At 39.8% G+C, this 23,487-nt stretch overlaps 2 protein-coding genes across 4 annotated transcripts in view; one reads left to right on the top strand and one right to left on the bottom strand.

The window, feature by feature from the left end:
• LOC132385224 (mitochondrial import receptor subunit TOM20 homolog) overlaps positions 1 to 10,194 on the top strand; it is a 20,008-nt gene extending 9,814 nt beyond the window's left edge. The window contains exons 2-5 of the mRNA XM_059957185.1: positions 3,206 to 3,255; positions 4,338 to 4,419; positions 9,530 to 9,672; positions 9,993 to 10,194. Coding sequence (XP_059813168.1) covers positions 3,206 to 3,255; positions 4,338 to 4,419; positions 9,530 to 9,672; positions 9,993 to 10,046 — 329 coding nt within the window. The 3' untranslated portion in view covers positions 10,047 to 10,194. The remainder of the gene's footprint in view (positions 1 to 3,205; positions 3,256 to 4,337; positions 4,420 to 9,529; positions 9,673 to 9,992) is intronic.
• Positions 1 to 23,487, bottom strand: part of timm9 (translocase of inner mitochondrial membrane 9 homolog) — a 26,172-nt gene extending 2,685 nt beyond the window's left edge. For 2 of the 3 annotated variants that reach the window (XM_059957219.1, XM_059957210.1), the window contains exons 1-4: positions 23,347 to 23,487; positions 12,938 to 13,012; positions 12,734 to 12,829; positions 10,329 to 10,484 (exon numbers count right to left, since the gene is read on the bottom strand). In XM_059957219.1, coding sequence (XP_059813202.1) covers positions 10,347 to 10,484; positions 12,734 to 12,829; positions 12,938 to 12,976 — 273 coding nt within the window. In that variant the 5' untranslated portion in view covers positions 12,977 to 13,012; positions 23,347 to 23,487 and the 3' untranslated portion in view covers positions 10,329 to 10,346. Of the gene's footprint in view, positions 1 to 9,949; positions 10,485 to 12,733; positions 12,830 to 12,937; positions 13,013 to 23,346 lie in introns of those variants that run through there. The other variant, XM_059957200.1, reaches the window with a different exon arrangement.

The following is a 23,487-nucleotide window of genomic DNA, read 5'->3' as shown; positions in this document are numbered from 1 at the left end:
AGGAGTAAGTGTGATGTAGCAGAAGAGGAGTAAAGGAAATTACAGTGGAATGAGAAAGGTGGCTAAAGTAAATTGAGAGATGCTAGCAGGGATGACAGCAGAGCAGCAATGGCATGAGTTTCTGGGAAAAATGAGGAAGGTGCAGGACATGTGTATTCCAAAAATGAAGAAATACTTAAATGACAAAATAATACAACCATGGCTGATAAGGGAAATTCAAAGCTAATGTAAAAGCAAAAGAGAGAGCATTCAACAAAGCAAAAATTAGCAGTAAGATAGAGGATTGTGAAGCCTTTAAAAAATCTACAGAAAGCAACTAAAATAATCATTAGGGGAACAATATATGAAAGCAAGCTAGCAGACAGTATCAGTGGATAGATAAAGATTTTTCAAGTATATAAAAAGAGATGAGTGGATATAGGGCCACTAGGAAATGAGGCCAGTGAAATAATATTGAGGGATGAGGAGATGGCAGATGAATTAAATGAGTATTTTGCACCAGTCTTCATTGTGGAAGACACTAGCAGTGTGCCAGATGTTGGAGGGTATGAGGGAAGAGAAGTGGGTGCAGCTACAAGGGAGCAGCTGGAAGACTTAAGAGTACATGTCACCCAGACCAGATGAATTGCTCCCTAGGATTCTGAAAGAAGTAGCAATAGAGATTGTGGAAGCATTAGTAATGATCTTTCAAAAGTCATTGCACTCTGGCATTGTGCCAGAAAGCTGGAAAATTGCAAATGTCACTCCATTCTTTAAGAAAGGAGGAAGGCAGCAGACATGAAATTATAAACGAGTTAGTGGTTGGGAAGATGTTGGGGTTAATTGTTAAAGGATGAAGTTATGGAGTACATGGTGTCACAGGACAAGATAGGATAAAGTCAGCATGGTTTCCTGAAGGGAAACTCTTACCTGACAAACCTGTAGGAATACTTTAAGAATGCCTTTGACAAGGTGCCCCACATGAGGCTCCTTACCAAGTTAGAACCTATGGTATTACAGGAAAGTTCCTGACATGGTTAGAACATTGGCCGATTGGTAGGAGACAGCGAGTGACTAGGAAGGACCAGATTCTTTTCTGGTTGGCTGCCAGTGACTAATGGTGTTCTGCATAGGTCGGTGTTGAGTTTGCTTTTTTTTCGTGCTGTATGTCCATAATTTAGATAATAGAATAGATGACTTTGTTGCCAAGGTTGCAGATGATGTAAAGACTGGTGGAGGGGCAGGTAGTGTTGAGGAAACAGGTAGGTTGCAGAAGGACTTGGACAGATTAGGAAAATTGGCATGAGAGTGGCAACTGAAATACAATGTTGGAAAATGCATGGTCATACACTTTGGTAGTAGAAATAAATGTGCAAACGATTTTCTAAACGGAGAAAATCCAAAAATCTGAGATGGAAAGAGATTTGGCAGTCCTTGTGCAGAACACCCTAAAGGTTAACTTGCAAGTGGAGTTGGTGGTGAGGAAGGCAAATGCAATATTCACATTCATTCAAGAGGTCTAGAATATAAGAGCAGGGATGTGATGCTGAGGCTTTATAAAGCACTGGTGAGGCCTCACCTTGAATATTGTGAACAGTTTTGGGCCCCTCATCTTAGAAAAAATGTCCTGGCATTGGAGAAGGTTCAGAGGAATTTCACAAGGATGATACCAGGAATGAAAGGGTTATCATACGTGGAATGTTTCATGGCTCTGGATCTGTACTCGCTGGAATTTAGAAGGATGAATGGGGAATCTCATAGAAACCTTTTGAATGTTGAAAGGCGTAGACAGAATGGATGTGGAAAGGATGTTTTCCATGGTGGGAGAATCTAAGACAAGAGGGCACAGCCCCAGGATAGAGGGGTATCCCTTTAAAACAGATGCAGAGAAATTTCTTTTGCCAGAGGGTGGTGAATTTATGGAATTTGTTACCACAGGCAGCTGTGGAGGCCAGGTCATTGGGTATATTTAAGGCAGAGCTTGATAGGTTTTTAATTGGACATAGCTTCAAAGGTAATGGGGAGAAGGCCAGGGTGTGGGGCTGAGGAGGGGAAAAAGGATCAACCATGATTGAATGGCAGAGCAGACTGGATAGGCCAAATGGACTAATTCTGCTCCTGTGTCTTACAGGCTAAGTGAACAGGTTTTTTTACATCCAGGATCTCTCAAAATTTTAGCAGCATTCATGTTCTCATCAATTCTGACCATATTTTTACACCCTTCCTGCTGAAAAACATCCCCATTACATGATGCTACCTCTACCATACTTTACACTATTGATGGTGTTAACCTGGCTGATGCAGTATTAGATTTATATCTCTTAATGCTGAGGCCAAAAACTTCCACTTTAGTCTCATCCAACCACAAAACCTTCCACATCTTTACAGCATCTTCTGAGTGATGCTTTGCAAAGTCTTTACAGGCAAGGATTCATTTTGTGCAAGGTCTTAGTGATTGCGGAGCAATGAACCTCCTCTCCAGTTGCAGCCACCGAGTTCTGCAACTTACTCAGAGTGACTGTTGGCATCATTGTAGCCTCTCTTACAAGTGCCATTCTTCTCCGGCAACTGTTTAGAGGGGCGGCCTGACCTAGGCAGTGTGTTTCTCCATCTTTCACATTGGACTGCAGTGAGCTCCACTGATCTCTAGTACCTTTGAGATGGTCTTATACCCTTCCCCAGATTTGTGCTTCTTTATGATAATTACCATGACTTGTCTTGAATACCCTTTTGTCTTAATTTTGGTTTGGTTTGTTGAAAATCTACCATACTATTGGATCTTGCAGAGAGAGGGGGCAATTATTCTTATTAATTCATTGAAAACAGGTGATCCTCCAATTTTCTACATCCAACAAATTGGGTGAGTTAATAAGGTAATATAGAGTAATGCACCTGAGGAAAGTTAATGTTGTAATTACAAAGGGGATGAATAGCTTCTCAGTCTCGTTTGTTTTTTAATTTTAGTATATTGTTGACAGGTTTTGGAATTTTTCTTTTGATTTAACATGATGCACTATGTTTTGTAGATTAGCCCAAACAAAATCCTACTTCAATATATTTTAAATGTAGAAAATGAGACCGTAAAGTGTGCAAATATTTGTGGGGTCTGAATACTTTTTCCAAAGCACTGCAAGTCCCTTTACATTGACTTTATTTGTGCTTACAAATTCTAAAGCCATGTTTCATATTACATTGTTTACATTTGTTTTTAAATAACTTACTTCAGGAAGAAGAAAACAGAAACAACAGGATAAAGCAAATGATTGTATTGGCAAGGTAACTCATCCTTGTATATTGGCAAGCAGTATCATGCATAAATTCACGAGAATTGTGTATGTATCGTATCCAGTTCTGATGCATCACCTGATCACACTTAAGAATAGACAGCGCTGCTTACAGTAGTTTTATTTGAGATATCCAAGGGGTAGGGGCAGGAGGTACTTAAATTACATTGAGGGTATGCTTTGGCTGAAATGTGGAGAGACAATACTTCAGCTGCATTTAGCACTCAATACGTGAATGATGATAATGAAGTAGTGTTTCTAAACAGACTGTTGATAGCCAGTTCTGACAGAATAAGAATTTTTTCACCCTATTAACAAGACCAGAGCTATTGTATTCAGTCCTCCTTGAACTTCATTTCACTGTTTGAAAGTGAATTATATTTCTCAACTTTGGTGTCAAGGGTGAACCTCAATGTGCTTCAAAAAATGCTTCCATGCTCTCACTAACAGCAGTGACTTCCTTTTCCTTAATATCTTCATTCGAGCTTTTTTTAAACACTTGGACATGGGTGTTTTAAACCATCTTCTTTATCTTTTCATATTTCAAATTAAATCTCAGTTTCCTTTATTTGCATCCGATCCTGTTCATATTGCTTCTGAGCTTGCAACATTTTTTTTTACATTCTCTCTTATTTACAATTCCATTGAGGACTTTCTCTCCTTTTTGTCAATTCTATGACTTTGAAATAAATGTCTTCTTCCAAATTTGGCTTTTTAATCACCCCTAATTAATTACTGCATAGTTGCCGACTGTGCATTCAATTGCTTAAAATGTCAAGCTCTGGAATAAACCCTCCTAAACATCTTTACTGTTTTCTACTCCTACTTAAAACAGCCTTTGGGATGTCTGTTCATCTTTCCCAGACTTTGCTCTGCTTTTGGAATAATTTGCATATTCATACAATAAATTGTATATTAATACAGATTTTCATTGTAGCTTAAATTAATGATGATTGGTTAAAATTTATTACTTATGTATATAAAATGAAACTTTACATAACTATAATGCAGTCTTCACATTTAAGGAAATATCAGTTGACATATATGTTTCTCAATGTCACATTGTAATTTCAGTTACCTGACTTAAAAAATGTTGAAGCAGTACAGAAGTTTTTTCTTGAAGAGGTCCAGTTGGGAGAAGAATTGTTGGCAAGAGGTAAACATGGATTGTTATTGTTCATTATCTACTTTAAAAGCCAGAGTAAATTTTGTACAGATACTGTTTGATTGTCTGAGTCTTGCCCCAATAACACAATCAAAACCATCCAAGATCAAGCAGGCCACTTGTCTGGCACCTCAACCATCAAGTACAACTCCCTTTCACAATCCATGTGCCATGTCTAATATGCATCATCTGTACTTGCTTATGTGAAAACAGAAAATGCTGGAATCACAGTAGACCAGGCAATATCTGTGGGAGGAGGAAGAGAACTAGAGGTAACATTTCTGGTCAAAGACCCTTTATCAGGTGTTAACTGTAGTTCTCTTGCCACTGATGCTGCATGATCTTCTGTGTATTTCTAGCATTTTCTAATTGATTATTATCAGATTCAGTATCTGCAGCTTTATTGGTTTCTATGATTTGCTTGAGGTCTTTCACTTTTAAGAACTTGATTTCATATTGAACTAATCTAAAAAAGTAACCTACAAATGGAATCTGAGTTGGCAATGGAAGATTGCAAAATGACATTTAAAAACATACCAGTTGACATTGATAAATGTATTGTTTATAGTCAATGTCCAAGGTAAAATGAAAAGTAAATAAGTGAACTGGTCCATTTAACATCAAGAGAAGTTAAAAATGGTATTAATTGAAGCAGGAGGTTTATGATGTCATTAGGGAGGAAAAAAGTTGGAAGCCTGAGAATTTGTAAAGAATTCAGTAGACTTGAAAGAGGGCGAAGTTGAATCTGACAGTAGTCTCCTGAAAAACAGAGACAGCCTTTAAGTTTCCATAAATCACTATAAAGGATATGATTGGTAAAATGTAATGTGAGCCCTTTTAAAGATTGAGATAGGAGAAGTTGGTTGGTGGATGTACTAGTCCGGGGGTCGGCAACCTGCGGCTCCCGAGCCATTTGTGGCTCTTTCACCTCTGTGCTGCGGCTCCCTGTGGCTTTGGGAAATAATTGGTCAGTATTTAATTAAAATGTATTTTATGTTAGTTTGTTAGCTTTTGAAATGTAATTCTAAATTTGAAGATTATGGTGATCTTGTACAATCTAAGTGTGGCGACACATTTCCTGGCACATCCGAAACGGCTCACAATTAGCCAGCATTCCGGCTAAGGGAGATAGCCTACGGGGGTTTGTGAGTACGCGTCTTTTGCAGCATCTGCGTCCATGGGGGCTGGGTTGAGGGAGGCTTAAAAGCAAGGCTGTTTAGTTCGAATAAAGTTATTCGACTGCAGTTTACTGACTACGTGAGCACACCGCTACAACGTGTTTTTATCGCTATTAATATACGTCACCACTGCCAATACCTGACACCCGCCAGTGCGCGATTTCTTTAATTTTTCGATCCGAGGTAAGCCAACTATGGAGAATTCTAAAAAAAGAAAAGTGACTGAAGAAAACAGAACGTTTAATGATACGTGGACAGATTCATTTGCTTTCACTGTTGACGAGACTGGTTTACCGGTATGCTTAATATGCAATGAGAAACTAGCAAACAACAAAAAGTCAAATGTCGCAAGGCATTTCCAGAGTAAACACGCAGCCTTTGCTCAAAAATATCCGGATGGAGATGAGAGAAAAAAAGCCGTTTCGGAACTGATGCGGAAGGTTGATCTGAGCAAAAATCATTTCCAGAAATGGATGAAGTCTGGAAAATCAACGACATACGCCAGTTATATTGCCGCTCAGGAAATAGTCAGGCACGGGAAGCAGTTTACAGATGGTGAATATATAAAAGAATCTTTCATTAAGATTTCAGAACATCTATTCACGGACTTTAAAAACAAGAGTGAAATTGTGCAGAAAATCAGGGATATGCCCCTCTCTGCAAAGACTGTCAAAGACAGAACCATAAAAATGGCAGAAGACATCACAAGACAGCAAATTAAAGACATCAATTCAGCTGTGGCCTACTCGATTGCCTGTGACGAGTCTAAAGACAAAGGTGATATTGAACAAATAGCGTTGTTCTGCCGGTATGTAAACTCTGCCGGGCCACAGGAAGAACTGATTGAGTTGATACCTCTAAAAGACCAAACACGGGGGGAGGACATCTGTGAGGCTGTCTTGAATTGTTTAAGAGCCAAAGGAATAAAGACCACCCATCTGGTGTCAGTAGCTACTGATGGGGGCACCGAATATGACGGGAACGCACAAGGGAATTGTGGCTTTACTGCAGAAGTCGCTGGACAGAAAGCTGCTGACTTTTCACTGCATCTTGCACCAAGAGGCACTGTGCGCTCAAACATTTCCTCCGGAATGCACAGAAGTAATGGATGTTGTCATTCAGATTGTCAATAAAATAATGGCAAAAAGTTTAAATCACCGTCAATTCCGTTTGTTACTGGACGAGATGGAAAGCGCATATTCTGATCTCCTGCTGCACAACAAAGTCCGGTGGCTGTCCAAAGGGGAGGTGCTGAAACGCTTTGTCGCGTGTCTGGAAGAAGTGAAAACTTCCCTGGGCAGCAAAGGGCTCACCTTTCCTGAGCTGGAACAGCCAGAGTGGCTGGAAAAGCTACACTTCATGGTAGACATGACAGCGCACCTGAACACGCTGAACACAGCTCTTCAGGGGAAAGGACGCACAGCCCTGCACATGTTGGAGGATGTTTTGGCATTCGAGCGCAAGTTGACAGTGCTTGCCAGAGATTTACAGAAAGGCACTTTGTCTCACTTCCCCAATTTGAGAGAGTTCAAACAAGGTCACGACATGATAATTTCGGAGTATTTACATTCTGCAATCATCGCAATGCAAACATCGTTTGGGAAACGCTTCTGTGAGTTCAGAGAGGAAAAAAACACATTATCCTTCCCGGTCACTCCCTTAAGCATCGATCCTTCCCTACTGAATACGACTGCATTGGCAGGTGTGAGTCAACCTGATCTTGAGATGGAACTGGCCGACATAGCCGACAAAGACATATGGGTGTCCAAGTTTAGACGCTTGACAGCAGACCTTGAAGATGTTGCCCGTCAGAAGGCCGTTCTTGCTCAGAATCACAAATGGAGTGATATTGAAAACCTTCCAAAACCGGACAAACTTGTGTTCGAAACATGGAATGCTATGCCCGACATTTATGTAAACATGAAAAAGTATGCGCTTGGAGTCCTGTCGATCTTTGGATCCACATATGTATGTGAGCAGGTGTTCTCCAACATGAACTTTATTAAAAACAAACATCGCGCACGCCTCACAGATGACAGCTTGCGATCCTGTGTAAAGATGAAGGTGACGTCATACAGCCCTGATGTGCAGACGCTGTGGGCTGAGGTCCAGGAGCAGAAATCCCATTAACCAAGTATGATAAATATTTTAATTGCCTATTATTTTATGTATATTCATATTTTTTCATTGTTCAGTGAAATAGTCCTTTTATTTTTCAGGCTGACAGCTGGCTGATGTTATTTTTGGTTTGCTGCTGGCGGCAAATTTAAGTTTGGCGTTTTTCATAAATACAAGAAGGACTCAAATAGACGTTGAGTATTTTACTTAAAAGTAACCTTCAACCCAACGTCTTTTTTTCGGAGTTCAAAATGTTTTTGTTGCATGCAGAAATGTAATTTCGTTTTCTCTGCAGGAGTTCATCAATTTCATAAATGCAACACATTATAGTTTGTTTATACATAGCATAAAGGCAAAAAAAACGTTGTATGCAGTGTTATTTCATTTTAAATGTCAAACGGGTTTTGCGGCTCCCAGTGTTTTCTTTTCTGTGGGAAACGGGTCCAAGTGGCTCTTTCAGTGGTAAAGGTTGCTGACCCCTGTACTAGTCATATTCCAAAATGTCATAGATTTTTTTCATAAAAATTAGTCAATGTAACTCCAGTACTGAAAAGGACGAAGAGAGAAGGCAGGGAAGCAGGTTAGCCTGGCTTCAATAGTAGAGAAATTGCTGAAAAGTATTGTGAAGAATATATTATAAAGAAATGACAAAGTAGAACTCTTAGGGGGAAAAAGTGTTTTAATAGACACACTTAATATTAGATTTCAACATTTTCCCTATTAGTGAAAGAGGCTAATAGCTACTAAATGCATTACTCTTTGTCTACCTGTCTTATTTATCATGTTGACAAAGAGGAAAGAAGACTTCCCTGTTCATCTGTGCAGGTATATTCAGTTTGAATCAAGGAGCAGGTGGAGATTTCGTTCCTGTTGTTGTTGAGATTGTGTACAATGTCCTGGGTATGTTACTCAAAATGGCCTCTTTGGTTTGTTACAAGTAGGAATGTTTCTTTGTCGGATAAGTGTTTCTCTAGCCGTTGTTTCACTTTAGAATGGCTGATATGGTAATTGTATTCATTTGTTAATCAATGGGGAATGTCATTGTGTCTTGTGATGCTGGGAACTTGGGGGAGGGGTTTTCGCGGGTTTTTTGTGGGAGGCCGAGGAAGACATGGAAGAAGGTGGACGTGTGCTGGACTGCTTGTAAGACCACCGGGGTGGTCCCAGGTGCGACGGCCGGATGGGTCGATTGGTTCGTTGATTGAGCTCCAACGAGTGCACTAAACAGACTGAACTTTGATAAGTGGCGCCTTTTGTTTTTTTCCTTGTGTATATATATTGTATTGCTTACTACTCTTTTTAATTTTAGTAAACTCTTTAAAGTGTATTTCATAACGGTATTTGTTGTGGATTTGATACTGTTGGCGGGCTCGAGGCGTAAACTTGATTCTCACAGCACCTGCGTGTACGGGAGGTGGGTTGGAGAGTGGCTGGATCCCTTTTTCCCCTAGACATATACCAGCCTGTGGGTAAGTGTTACAATTGGATTAGACAGAATGTACTACAACTCTGATATGGTTGACTATTTAATTTTAAAAAAGGTTGGTTACTGTAGGTGGAGTTGCTTGAGATTCAAACTAGTCTCTAAAAATAGTTTAATGGAAGTCAATATTATTGTGCTAAAAGCTCAGTCTTCTTACAAATTACTGGAACGACCTAACTTAAAAAAAATAATAGAATGTGAAATTGACAGAAAGAGCATGTTATTTCTATTCTTTATTTAATAATTTGGCTGTGACTACATCACTGATCATCTTGCAGGACCGTGGTTTTCATCAATGCACCACTCTTTCCTGATTTTTCAGGTGACTATGAGAAAGGAGTTGATCATTTAAGTAATGCAGTGTCAGTATGTGGTCAGCCACAGCAACTATTGCACGTTCTCCAGCAAACACTACCACATCAAGTGTTCCAGATGCTTATCCAAAGATTGCCAGTTGTTAGACAGGTATGATGGGATCCCTTTCTTTCTCCATATCTATTCAGTTATTTTCTTCAATATCTAGCATTTACTGATTTCTATTTCTTTAAACATTTCATGATTTCAAAAGTGTCAACTTAATTTAAATCTTGATTCTATTTACCAAAGAAATTAGTCTGAAGCATGTTGACTATTTTGAATTAAATGGTTACTTTGAAAGCAGGAAGTAGGAGTCCTATTGATGTCAAGTAGTGTAAAGTGCAAATTGTATTTAAACAACTATTTTCAAATAAAGAATAAAATGTATAATTTATGATTTTTAATAATTTCTCTTTCCCTCCTTACAGCGTTTTCTTGCAGGAATGAACGCACAGAATTTGGTAGATGATGATGTTGAATAAAATGTTTACACTTTCTTCGGCTCCAACAAAGTTTATTCCATCATTGTGAACTCCTAACTTCAGTGATTTCATGTTTAATTAAGTTTACAAACTAAGTCAAAACTGTACCATTCACTTTCAAAATAAAACAGAAGCCTTGGTCCATCAATATATTGAATTCCTGTTTCCATCTACTTTTGCTTGATTATAACACTCATTTCACTTGGAACCAGCATTGTGGACATTAAAAATGTGGTCATTCTTCAGCTAGTACAAGTAGCTTGCACTCCATTTATACCCTACCTCCCAAATGGTCCTTTGTTATACACGAGGATGGCTAATCAGTCCAGCTTTTGCTGCTAATGCTTCATTTTGTTGAATATGATATTCTTGAAAGCGCATCGATATTCTTTGGGTCATCTTCAAATATTTTTGAAGGCAGTGTTCTGAACAAGTTACCTGCATTTAAAATAAAAATCAAATATTGCTCACAAAAATGAAGTTATCATATTCTCAAACTTTCTACAGTATATATTTTAGAGTAAAAGTAAAATATGCACAAATCTTCAGAACAATTTTTGCAAATTTTCCCTATTTTGATGGAGAAGATCCTGAGAGGCAGGATTTACGAACATTTGGAGAGGCATAATATGAATAGGAATAGTCAGCATGTTTCTGTAAAAGGCAGGTCATGCCTTACGAGTCGGATTGAATTTTTTGAGGATGTGTCTAAGCACATTGATGAAGGTAGAGCCATAGATGTAGTGTGTATGGATTTTAGCAAGACAATTGTCAAAGTACCCCATGCAAGGCTTATTGAGAAAGTAAGGAGGCATGGGATCCAAGGGGACATTGTTTTGTGGATCCAGAACTGGCTTGCTCACAGAAGGCAAAGAGTGGTTGTAGATGGGTCATATTCTGCATGGAGGTCAGTGACCAGTGGTGTGCCTCAGGGATCTGTTCTGGGACCCTTACTCTTCGTGATTTTTATAAATGACCCGGATGGATTAGTAAATTTGCTGTCGACATAAAGGTTGGGGGTGTTGTGGATAGTGTGGAGGGTTGTCAGAAGTTACAGCAGGCTACTGATAGGATGCAAAACTGGCCTGAGAAGTGGCAGATGGAGTTAAACCCAGTTAAGTGTGAAGTGGTTCATTTTAGTAGATTAAATATAATGGCAGAATATAGTATTAATTGTAAGACTCTTGGCAGTGTGGAGGACCAGAGGGATCTTGGGGTTTGAATTCGGAGGACACTCAAAGCTGCTGCATAGGTTGACTCTGTGGTTAAGAGGGCATACAGTGCATTGGCTTTCATCAATTGTGGGATTGAATTTAGGAGCAGAGAGGTAATGTTGCAGCTAAATAAGACCCTGGTCAGACCCCACTTGGAGTACTGCGCTCAGTTCTGGTTGCCTCACTACAGGAAAGATGTGGAAATCATAGAAAGGGTGCAGAGGAGATTTACAAGGATGTTACCTGGATTGGGGAGGATGCCTTATGAGAACAGGTTGACTGAACTTGGCCTTTTCTCCTTGGAGTGACGGAGGATGACAAGTGACCTGATAGAGGTGTATAAGATGATAAGAAGCAGTGATCGTGTGGATAGTTAGAGGCTTTTTTCTAGGACTGAAACGGCTAGCACGGGATGGCACAGTTTTAAGGAGCTTGGAAGTAGGTACAGAGATGTCGGGTAAGTTTTTTGATGCAGAGAGTGGTGAGTTTGTGCAATGGGCTGCCAACAACAGTGGTGGAGGCGGATACTATAGGGTATTTTAAGAGACTCCTGGATAGGTACATGGAGCTTAGAAAAATAGAGGGCTATGAGTAACCCCAAGTAATTTCTAAGGTAAGGACGTGTTTGGCACTGCTTTGTGGGCCGAAGGGCCTGTATAGTGCTGTAGGTTTTCTATGTTTCTATATCTTACTGATGACTTAAAGTATTAGATTGAATTTGTTCTACTTTTTCCATTGAGCTAGTGCTGTTTAAATTCTATTGATCCTCCTCCCAGATGTATGGGAGAAGAAAGTTTTTTAAAGGTTCAAAGATTCAATTAATGTCAGAGAAATGTATACAATATACATCCTGAAATGCTTTTTCTTCACCATCATCTGACACAGACATTGCCTTTGTTAGAGATTAGACAATTCCAGCTTTCTTCATTATATTCCACATTAACATGTTCATCTAAACTCCACTTAATGTGGTCCAACTTGTGCTTTATTTAAATTTGTACATAAAGGCGGGTGTTGTTGGCCAATCAGTGCAAATGAAATGAATAGCTTGATAAAGTATTTTAGACAATTGCTGGAATCAAATTATTCTGGGTCTGGTCACAAAATAGATAAATTAGGTAAGAATGGTAGACATCCTTTCACAAAGAACAAAACTGAATACACAAATGGGATTTTAACATCTGTCCGGTGGTAACCTCATGGTGATAATACATTTGAATTACTTTGAAAAGGTATTTTTAAAAATCCCACAAAATTAATCCACTTAAATTGGATGGCTTAATGTTTAAAATAAATAGTTTCTTACCAAGACTGGCAAGGCGAGATCATTGGACTGCTTCACATTTGTGCAAGTTCAAACCAAAACAAGGCAGATATACCTAAGCGATTTCATAACATTTCGCTTGAATATCTAAAGTAATTTAAATTGGGTTAACTTAAATCACTCAAGTAATAGATCAATACCGGATGTACCTCTTCTGTTTTCACATCCCTGGTTGTAAAATCCTTTACACAGTCCATAAAACAGTGCTCTGTAAGTTTGTTGTATGTACCCAGGAATTCTTTAAACTGTACATAGAAGAGAGAAAAAATATTAAATCCCATATTGCCTCCATTGGAAACTCACAACTACATCAATTAACTTTCAGTAATAAGCAAACATTGGATGAAAATTACCTGTTTTATCTGGTCTGTTTCTGATATTTGTGCTGCCATTACAATGTTTTCAGGTCTTGGGAAATGTTACTGCATCTGGCACCAAAACAACAATTCAATATATAATTGGAAAGAGAAAGATCTTAAATCTATGTATTGCCTTGGAAAACCAATTATGTCATTTAAATAACTGATGATATTGAAAGGTTACCAAAATAGAGGTTAAATCACATGGAAAAAGAAATGCGACTGAATCCCTTTTCTTTAGAATCCAAAGGTGAAGGGGTCATGGAAGTCTTTCAGATACTGTTTTAAAAGACTTCTTTGATACTTCCTTCAGAACAAACAATCTCTGGCTATTCAAATTCTCTCCTTGGGTCGAATACCAAAAGATTAGTCATGTATCAGTTTTTAAAATCTAATCATTATCACAAAAGCAATTCAGGAGGCTAACTAGAGTTTAGGTATATTCTCACTAATGTTATAGTACCTAACAAGTAAACAAGCAAAATCACAAAAATGCTTATAATCTGAGAATTTAAAGAAAAAATCTCAGTAAAGTAGCATCCGTGGATAAATTAGAGTCAGAAATCTAGAAAGATCCTGCCACAAAATCTTTAAAATGTCAGAAACAGACCTCATTTTAATAAAGGTACAGAACATTAAAATTAGGGGTGGGTGGGAGGAAGACAAATGGAAAAATAAACTGAAATGGTTAAATGGTGGGGATATCCACAAGAGTGAAGCAAAACTGGAAAAAATTATTGTCAAACTGACAATAAAGGGGAAGAGAAAGTATGAAAGAATAAAGTAGGCTGTGATGCTGAAAAGAATTTGAAAACCTTTTGTATGTAATAGCAATTGGTCTTTTGAGAGGGTTTCCCCCGCTTTATATAGCAACCTGTTCCCTTTAATCACAGCATTAATGTGGAAATTTGCTAGAAACTATGGATGAAATTACTTAGAACCTTTGGAACAATATCAATGGCTAAAAGTATGAGTAAGAAAGAAGAACTAAAATGGAAAATAAATCATACAGGCAACTTTTGTGAAGAGAATACTTTTTAAAAATAAATTTGGCAGTTAAGTGAGACACAACTTTGTTCTGTATGATGACAAGATTGACAATCTAAATACCACTAAGGCAAAATATTGTCAGCACACTGCTATTTTCAGTCATGCATACTGTATTAGGTAAAAATAAGTACTTTTTTGCAGTACCTATTGCCTTCAATACCTACTCACTGGAATACAGACAGTAAAATAAAGAACACCTAACTTCATACTTTGTCACACTCATTTAAACAAGTTCACTATGTTCATTAAGCGAAGCAACATTTTTACACCTTTTAAATCTGCTTATTTTGTAACAAAAGTACGGTATATAATTTAAATAATTTTTATTCTAAAAGAATGGATTTGTCATGAAGATACAGGGTAGTGGTAGAGGGATATTTTTATGACTGGAGATCTGTGACCAGTGGTGTTCTGCAAAGTTCAGTGCTGGGAGCTCTAATTTTTAATGACTTGGAAGTAAATGTAGGTGATTAGGTTATTAAATTTGCAGATGACAAAGATTGATTGTGGATAGTGAGGATATTAGGTGGAGAAGTGGCAGATGAAGTTTAATCTGGATCAGTGAGATGTATTTTGGTAGGTAAAATGCAAGAGGCTAAGTATAGTGTAAATGGCTTATGTAACTTGATGTACAGAGGGATCTGGAGGTGCAGAGGTGATTTTAAAAATTGCAACACATGGATAAGATGGTAAAGACCTAAGACATGTTTTCCTTCATCATTTGAGGCATTGAATATAAAAGGTGGGAAATCCTGTTGCAGCTGTATAAAACTTTAGTTATGCCTCACACGATATACTGTGTGCATTTCTGGTCACTACACTATAGGAAGGATGTGGAGGCTTTAGAGAGGATGCAGAAGTAGTTAACCAAGATGTTGCCTGGATTAGAGAGTATTAATCAAAAGGAGAGATTGTTTTCTGTGGAGTGTTATATAGTCATGGAAAACTACAAAGAAACAGTAGTCTGTGCCAAACTATTAATCTGCCTGGTCCCGTCTACCTGCACCTGGACCATAGCCCTCCATACTCCTCACAGCCATGTACCTATTAAATTTCTCTTAAATGTTGAAATTGACTCTGCATCCACCACTTATGCTGGCAGCTTGTTCCACATTTTTGCCACCATCTGAGGGTGAAGAAGTTTCCCCTCATGTTCCCTTTAAACATTTCATCTTTCAACCTTAACCCATGACCTCTAGTTCTAGTCTCACCCAACCTCAGTAGAAAAAGCCTACACACACATACCATATCTACACTCAATTTTGTATCCCTGTATCAAATCACCTTTCAATCTTCTACATTCTAGGAATAAAGTCCTAAACTATTCAACCTTTCCCTATAACTCAGGTCTTCAAATCCCAACAACATGCCTGTAAATTTTCTCTACTCTTTCAATCTTATTTCCTGTAGGTAGATGACCAGAACTTGACACAATACTCCAATTTGGTACTCAGCAATGTCTTCTACAATTTCAACATAACATCCCAACTCCTGTACTCAATAAATTGAATTATGAAGGCCAATGTTCCTAAAGCTTTATTTATGACCCTATCTACTTGTGATGCCACTATCAAGGAATTATGGTTCTGTAATCCCACATCACTCTGTGCAGACACAACATAAGCATTCCTGTGCATATCCAGCAAAGAGCTTTAAAAAGCAGTAAGTTTTTCAACGGGAGTTGTTGATCAGAGGACTGTGCAGAGACAACAGACGATTTCTCATGCAGGTCAGGCAAAGAGCTTTAAAAACCCAATCTCTATAAAAGAGAGATACCGCCTAGTGTAGCAGTCATCATTGGAGTAGTCTGAGGCAGAGTAGTAAGGCTTTGGTGAGAACAGATGGAGGCAAAATAAGTAGGTTAAGTTTATTTCTTATTTAAATCTTAAGAGAATAGGGGATACATCTGCAGAGCCAGTGTTCTGTCCTGGGTGGTCAAATGTGGGATTTCCGGGAAACTTCCAGCCTCCCCAATGGCTACATCTGCACCAGGTGCTTCGAGATGCAGCTCCTTATTAACTATGTTAGGGAATTGGAGCTGCAGCTCGATGACCTTCGGCTTGTTGGGGAAGTGAAGCAGTGATAGACAGGAGCTACAGGGAGGTAGTCACTCCAATGCTACAGGAGACAGATAGATGGGTGACTGTCAAGAGAGGGAAGAGAGAACATTAGATAGTGATGAGCATCCCTGTGGCCATCCCACTAACAATAAGTACTCCATTTTGAGGACTGTTGGAGGACAACCTACCTGGGGGAAGCAGCAGCGGCTGTGCCGCTGGCACGGAGTCTGGCCCTATGGCTCACAAGGGTAGGGAACTGCAGAGGATGGCAGCAGTAGCAGAGTCCTCTATAGTCAGGGGAACAGATAGGTGATTCAGTGGATACGAAAAGGAAACATGGATGGTAGTTTGCCTCCTAGGTGCCAGGGTTTGCGATATTTCTGGATTCGTCCACAATATCCTGAAAAGGGAAGGTGTGCAGCTAGAAGTGGTGGTACATATTGGTACCAATGACTGGTAGAAAAAAGGAGGAGGTCCTGAAAAAAGAATACAAGGAGTTAAGAAGGAAGGAAACAGAAGCAGGTCCTCAAGGGTAGTTATCTCGAGATTGCTGTCTGTGCCACAGTGAAGATAGGAACAGAATGAAGTAGCAGATAAATGTGGGGCTGAGGAATTGGAGCAAGAGGCAGGGATTCAGATTTCTGGATAATTAGGACCTCTTGTGGAGCAGGTGGGACCTGTATAAAAGGGACGGGTTGCAGTTGCATCCGAGGGAGACCAATATTCTTGCAAACAGATTTTTTAGAGCTGTTGGGAGTTGTTTAAACTAATATGGCAGGGAGATGGGAACCAGTATGACAGAGCTGAGGATGAACCAGTGTGTTTGTAAGTGGATGATGGGTGTAACATGAATGTAAAAAGAAGGACAAGCCAATGATTAGGTACAAATGCAGAGACAGCAGAGTTAAATTGTACCAGAGGCAAAATTCAAAAGGGCAAAGAATGCAGGACTGAAGGTGTTGTATTTAAATGCACACAACATTCAGAGTAAGATGGATGAACTTGTGGCACAATTAGAATGGTTGGTATGACATTATGGGCATCACTGAGTCATAGCTGAAAGAAGGCCAAAGTTGGGAGCTTAACATCAAAGGATACACTTTGTACTGAAAGGACAGGCAGAAAGGCATAGGCGGTGGTGTGGTTCTGTTGGTAAGAGGTGGAATTACATCTTTAGAAAGAGGTGACAGGGTGAGAGAATGTTGAATTTTTGTAAGTGGAGTTAAGAAACAGCAAGGATAAAAGAAAACATTATGGGAATCATATTTTAAGCCTCCAAATAGTAATGGGGAACTTCAATATTCACGGGGATTGGGAAAATCTGATTTGTGTCAGATCGCAAGAGAGGGAATTTGTTGAATGCCTATGAGATGGCTTTTTAGAGTAGCTTGTGCTTGAGCCTACTCAGAGAAAAGCTGGGTGTTGTGTAATAACCCAGATCTTATGAGGGAAATTAACATAAAGGAACCCTTAGGAGGCAATGATCACAATATGATTGAATTATACTGCAATTGGAGAGGGAGAAACAGAATTCACATGTATCAGTATCACAATGGAATAAAGGGAATTATAGAGGCATGAGAGAGGAGCTTGCCTATGTGGATTGGAGGAGAATATTGTGGGTATGACAGCAGAGCAGAGATGGCTGAAGTTTCTGGGAATAGATCACAAAGTGAAGGATAGATATGTCCCACAGAGGAAGAGGTTCTCAAATGGCAGGGGTATGCAGCTGTGGCTGACAAAGGAAGTGAAGGACTGCATAAAAGCCAATGAAGGCATATAAAGTAGCAAAAGCAAGTGGAAAGTTGGATGATTGGCAAGCTTTTAAAATTCAACAAAAGGCAACTAAAAAAGCTACAGCATGAAATATGTCACTCCACTTTTTAAGAAAGGAGGAAGGCAAAAGAAAGGAAATTATAGGCCAGTTAGCCTAACCCCAGTGGTTGGGAATGTGTTTGAGTCTATCATTAAGGATGAGGTTTCGGGATACCTGGAGACTAATAATAAAATAAGTCAAAGTCAGCATGGTTTCTGTAATGGAAAATCTTGCCTGGCAAATCTGTTAAGAGTTCTTCGAGGAACTAACAAGCAGGGCGGACAAAGGAGAGGTAGTGGATGTCATTTACTTGGATTTTCAGAAGACATTTGATAAGGTGCCACACATGCGGCTGCTTGACAAGATAAATTCCTATGGCATTACAGGAAAGATACTGGCATGGATAGAGGAATGGCTGACAGGCAGGAGGCAATGAGTGGGAATAAAAAGAGCCTTTTCTGCCGGTGACTACTGGTGTTCCTCACGGGTAAGTATTGGGACTGCTACATTTCACATTGTCAATGAGTTGGATAATGTAATTGATGGCTTTGTGGCAAAGTTTGCAGATGTTATGAAGACAGGTGGAGGGGTAGGTAGTGCTGAGGAAGCAATATGATTGCAGCAGGACTTAGACAAATTGGAAGATTGGGCAAAAAGTGGTAGTTGGAAGACCGTGTTAGGAAATGTACAATAACGCACTTTGGTAAAAGGAACAATAGTGTGGACTACTATCTAAGTGGGAAGAAGGTTCAAATGTCAAAGATGTAGAGGGACTTAGGAGTCCTTGTGCAAGACTCCCAGGAAGGTTAACTTACAGGTTGAGTCTGTAGTAAAGGCGGCAAATGCAATGTTGGCATTTATTTCAAGGGGAATAGAATATGAAAGCAAGGAGATAAATGCTGAGTCTTTATAAGACACTGGTCAGGCCGCACTTGGAGTACTGTCAACAATTTTGGGCCCCATAGCTCAGAAAGGATGTGTTGTTAACAAAGAATGTCAAATGGAGGTTCATGGATGATTCAGGAAGTGAAGGGGTTAACATATATGGAGCCTTTGACAGCTTCTGGCCTGCACTCACTGGAATTTAGAAGAATGTGTGGTGATCTTATTGAAACCTACCGAATGTTGAAAGGACTAGATATGGTTGATGTGGAGATGTTTCCTGTAGTGGGGGTATCTAGAACTACAGGGCACAGCCTCAAAATTCAGGAGCAACCTTTTAGAATAGAGGTAAGGAAGAATTTTTTTAGCCAGAGAATAGTAAATCTGTGGAATGCTCTGCCACAGACTGCAGTGGAGGCCAAGTCTATGGGTATATTTAAGGCAGAAGTTGATTGTTTTCTGATCGATCAAAGCATTAAAGGATATGGCAAGAAGGCAGGTGTATGGGGTTGAGTAGGATCCGGGATCAGCCATGATGGAATGGTGGTGCAGATTCGACAGGCTGAATGGCCTAATTTTGTTCCTATGTCTTATGGTCACTGAAGATACGCTCACTGGCCTATAATTTCCTGGCTTATTCGTAGAACCTTTCTTAAACAACGGAACAACTTTAGCTATCTTCCAATCCTCTATGGTTAAGGATGCTTTAAATATCTCTGCTAGGGCTGCTTCAGTTTATGCACTATCCTCCCACAGGGTCCGAGGGCACATTTTCAGGCCCTAGGGATTTATTCCCCCTAGTTTGCCTACAAACAGTAAGTCCTTCCTCCTCAATGACCTATAAAGGGTCAATGACTTTGCTGCTGCATTGACTCTGTATCCATCTCCCAAGTAAAAATAGATGCAAAAAAATCCATTCAAGATCTACCCCATCTCTTTTAGCTCCATGGATAGCTTGCCAGTCTGATCTTACAGAGGACCAATTTTGACCCAGTTATCCTCTTGTTCTAAATATATATCTAGAAGACGCAAGAATTCTCCTTCCCCTTGTCTACTACAGCAACCTCATATCTCCTTTTAGTCTTCCTGATTTTCTTGTTAAGTATTCTCTTGCATTTCTTATACTCCGCAAGCACTTCATTTGTTCCTGCCTGCCTATACCTGCTATGCAGCTCCTTTTTTTTAAGCAATATCTCTTGCAAATCTAGGTTCCCTTAACCTGTTATCTTTGTCTTTTATTCTGACAGGAACATATAAATTCTGTACTCTCAAAATTTCAGTTTTGAAGGCCTCCCACTTTCCAAGTACACCTTTGCCAGAAAACCTGTCCCAAGCCACACTTGCCAGAACCTTTCTGGCACCATCAAAATTAGCCTTTCTCCAGCTTACAGGACCAGATCTATCCTTTTCCATAATTACCTTGAAACTAATGGCATCACGAGCACAAGAAGCAAAGTGTTCCCCTTCAACTTGTCACCTTCCCTGTCCTATTTTCTAATAGATCTGGTATTGCTCTCTCTCTAGTTTGGACTTCAATGGACTGATTAGGGAAATTTTCTTGAATACATTTGACAAACTTTTTTCCACCCAGCGCTTTTGCAGTGTGGGAGTCCCAAACAATATGTGGAAAGTTAAAATCACCTACTTTCACAACCTTATGTTTCTTGCAATAGTCTGCGATCTCTGCAAATACGTTCCTCTAAATCCAGCAGACCGTTGAGTGTCTACAATATAATCCCATTAACATGGTCATACCTTTCTTATTCCTCAGTTGTACCTATAAAGCCCCATCAGACTGTCCTGACTGAGCAGCGCCTTGACATTTTCTCCCTGACTAGTAATGCTACCCCTTGCATTCAATCACATTTAAAACAACAGAACCCCTAAACATTGAGCTGCCAATCCTATACTTCCTGCAACTAGGTGTCTCACTGATGGCAACAATCCCCTAATTCCATGTGCTGCTCCATGCTCACTTCTACTTGTATTTAAATATACAATTCAGAACATTAATTCCACCATGCTTGACTTTTCAATTCCTGATTATTGGGAGCTGTGGGGTGATCTGATTGAAATATATCAAAATTTTGATGGCATAGATGATTTTTTTTCCCAGGGTGTAAATGTAAAATACTGGAGGGCACAGGTTTGAGGTGAGTGGGAAAGTTTAAAGGAGATGTTAGGTGTAGCCAAGCAAATCCTCAGACCAGGGAGCTAGGAACCATTGGAAGGTTGGCATAATTGTCCTTAGACCAGTGGACGATCCAAATCCACAAAAATAGTGAGGTCACGTATTAAGTCTGGGTTCACAGGTTAGTGGTACTATGGCAAGAATAGGTGCTATTGGCCACATGTAGGTCTGTTTGATTAGAGATGGACTATTTAACATGATCAATGTTGAATTCTGTTCAATGAAAGAGAAATAATAGAGCAGCCAACTCAGTGGAGCTTCACTTTCCTGCCACTATCATATTTGGAAATTTGCATTCAAAGCTTCCACCAGACTCATTATCCTTTGAAGTGACTATCAGTGACCCTTCTACCTTTCCATCCAACTTGTCAAATCAAATTCCTAGAAGTTCACAGTAAAGGTATAAACTAACCCTCTCTGCAAGTGATAAGAGGCAGCGTTAACTGCTCTGGGGACTTCAGCAGTGAAAACCTTTAACAGCAGCCAGCAAAAGTGTACTTTGAGGGCTCCAACCAAAGAAGCAAAGTTAGCACCACCACCAGCTAAGGCAGGAGACCAATCTTTGTGAAATGCAGAGAATCTTGGACTCTGGGAGCCCGATTTAAGTATTCTTATGATCGTGTGCGAATATAGATGCATTTGCACTGGGATCTAACATGTGTTCTTTTGTTTGCCTTGTGAGTATTGAATACCTGTGTATAAAAGGAATATTGATTGAAGTGTTCAGAAAGAGGAGTAACAGAGGCAAGTTATTTTTTGCAGAGTCAAGCAGATTCCTGGAATATGCCATTGGGGAAGTGGTAGAAACAGAAATAATAAAAATGTTTCAGAAACTTAAGGCCAAGCAACATCTGTGGGGGGAAAAGGAATTGTGAATGGTTTGTGTCAAAATTCTTCACCAGTCCAAATTCCAAGATCAGATACTCAAAGTGAAATCTGTTGTAGAAGGTGGTTTAACATTGTTCAAAGCATCACCAATTCCTGACAAGCTCAAGCCTTCTCTTCAAAGTCAAGAAGCATTACCAAGAACTTCCCATCTACACATCAGGACCATAGAAGAGACTGGAGTACATCACTTGATTAACCAGGTCTTTCCTCATTTGTGAAAGCACAAGAGTTCCCACGTTGGTCTCATTAACTACTTCTGATCCCCATGGATATTCTGGTTTCTTCCCGCAATGCAAAGACCCATGTGTTAGTAGGTTAATTGGTCATATAGGTGTAATTAAGGAGCATGGGCTTGTTCAGCCAGAAGCGCATGTTACCATCTCTCTACAAAATAACAAATGGAAATAGGGATATGCATAAAGGGTCAATAATCAGTGTATCCTTTGCACCAGGGGTGTATTAATTACCCTTGATGAATACATATCTCATTGGAAGTGGTGCAAAGAGTTAGTATTTAGTTATGCAAACACCAGGAAATCTGCAGATGCTGGAAATTCAAGCAACACACACAAAATGATGGTGGAACGCAGCAGGCCAGGCAGCATCTATAGGGAGAAGTACAGCCGACATTTCAGGCCGAGACCCTTCGTCAGGACCCTCGAAAGGTCTCGGCCCGAAATGTCGGCTGTACTTCTTCCTATAGATGCTGCCTGGCCTGCTGCGTTCCACCGGCATTTTGTGTGTGTTGTTAGTATTTAGTTGATGTGCTATATGCAGCAGAGGAAAAGTGAAAGGAATGTTCTAAATCACATATGAGAAATTATTAGTTTTGTTTAGACATCATAGTGGACATACTGAAATTGGATACAATTCACCTATTGCAGAATGGAGGGCGATTAAAAGGGAAACAACTGGTTGGTAGGGGTAGGGGAAGGGCAAGGCAAGAGCAAGGGAACGAAAGCTGAACTATCGAGAACTTGCAGATAGAAACTTCAAAAAGAAAAAAATCAGTACAGAATTTTAACAAACGTAGACATTAGAGAAAATGAACGGATATATCGGCGCCGAAAGTAAGGTATTCAGGGTTTATGTGAAGCGGGTCACTGAAAATATGACCAACTTTCATTAAGACTACACATGGACGGGCCAGCTACACGTAAAGCGGGTTCGCCGATGCGGCATTATGTTTTCGACGACGGAACCCTGAACTGCAGAGCAGCAGCCTGTTACTCGGACCAGAAACCAAAGAAGTAAGAGGCAATTTGTTGTTCGAACTCAACGGGTCCAACAGCGTCCCTTCGAAATGAACACCAGTGTTTCGTGTCCTTTGCTCTCCCTCAAACATCTGCAGTCTACCTCGTGTCTCCGGGAACCAAAAGAGATCGCCCTTTGAGCCTAACACACAGTTTAAACACGGCCGGCAGGGATGAAACCTCTTCCCCACAGGGCCACCTCGCACCCCACTTTGCTCCCCGCGCCTAACACAGCCAACGCCGCCTTCGTGACCGTGACTTACCCAAGCCTGTTCCCGCCGTGAATCTCGTCTCGCGCTCGCACATTCACCACAACCATCTCAGAGGCAGAGCAGCACCATCTTGTGTAATTTTTAACCGGTGATCAAGAAATATTCGGCTAACATTTTTTTTAAAACCATTAA

Source organism: Hypanus sabinus, chromosome 2 (assembly GCF_030144855.1).
Source record: "Hypanus sabinus isolate sHypSab1 chromosome 2, sHypSab1.hap1, whole genome shotgun sequence".
In the NCBI taxonomy this organism is placed as follows: domain Eukaryota; kingdom Metazoa; phylum Chordata; class Chondrichthyes; order Myliobatiformes; family Dasyatidae; genus Hypanus; species Hypanus sabinus.
The sequence above is the reverse complement of the archived record's forward strand: the minus strand, read 5'-3'. Positions and strand labels throughout refer to the sequence as shown.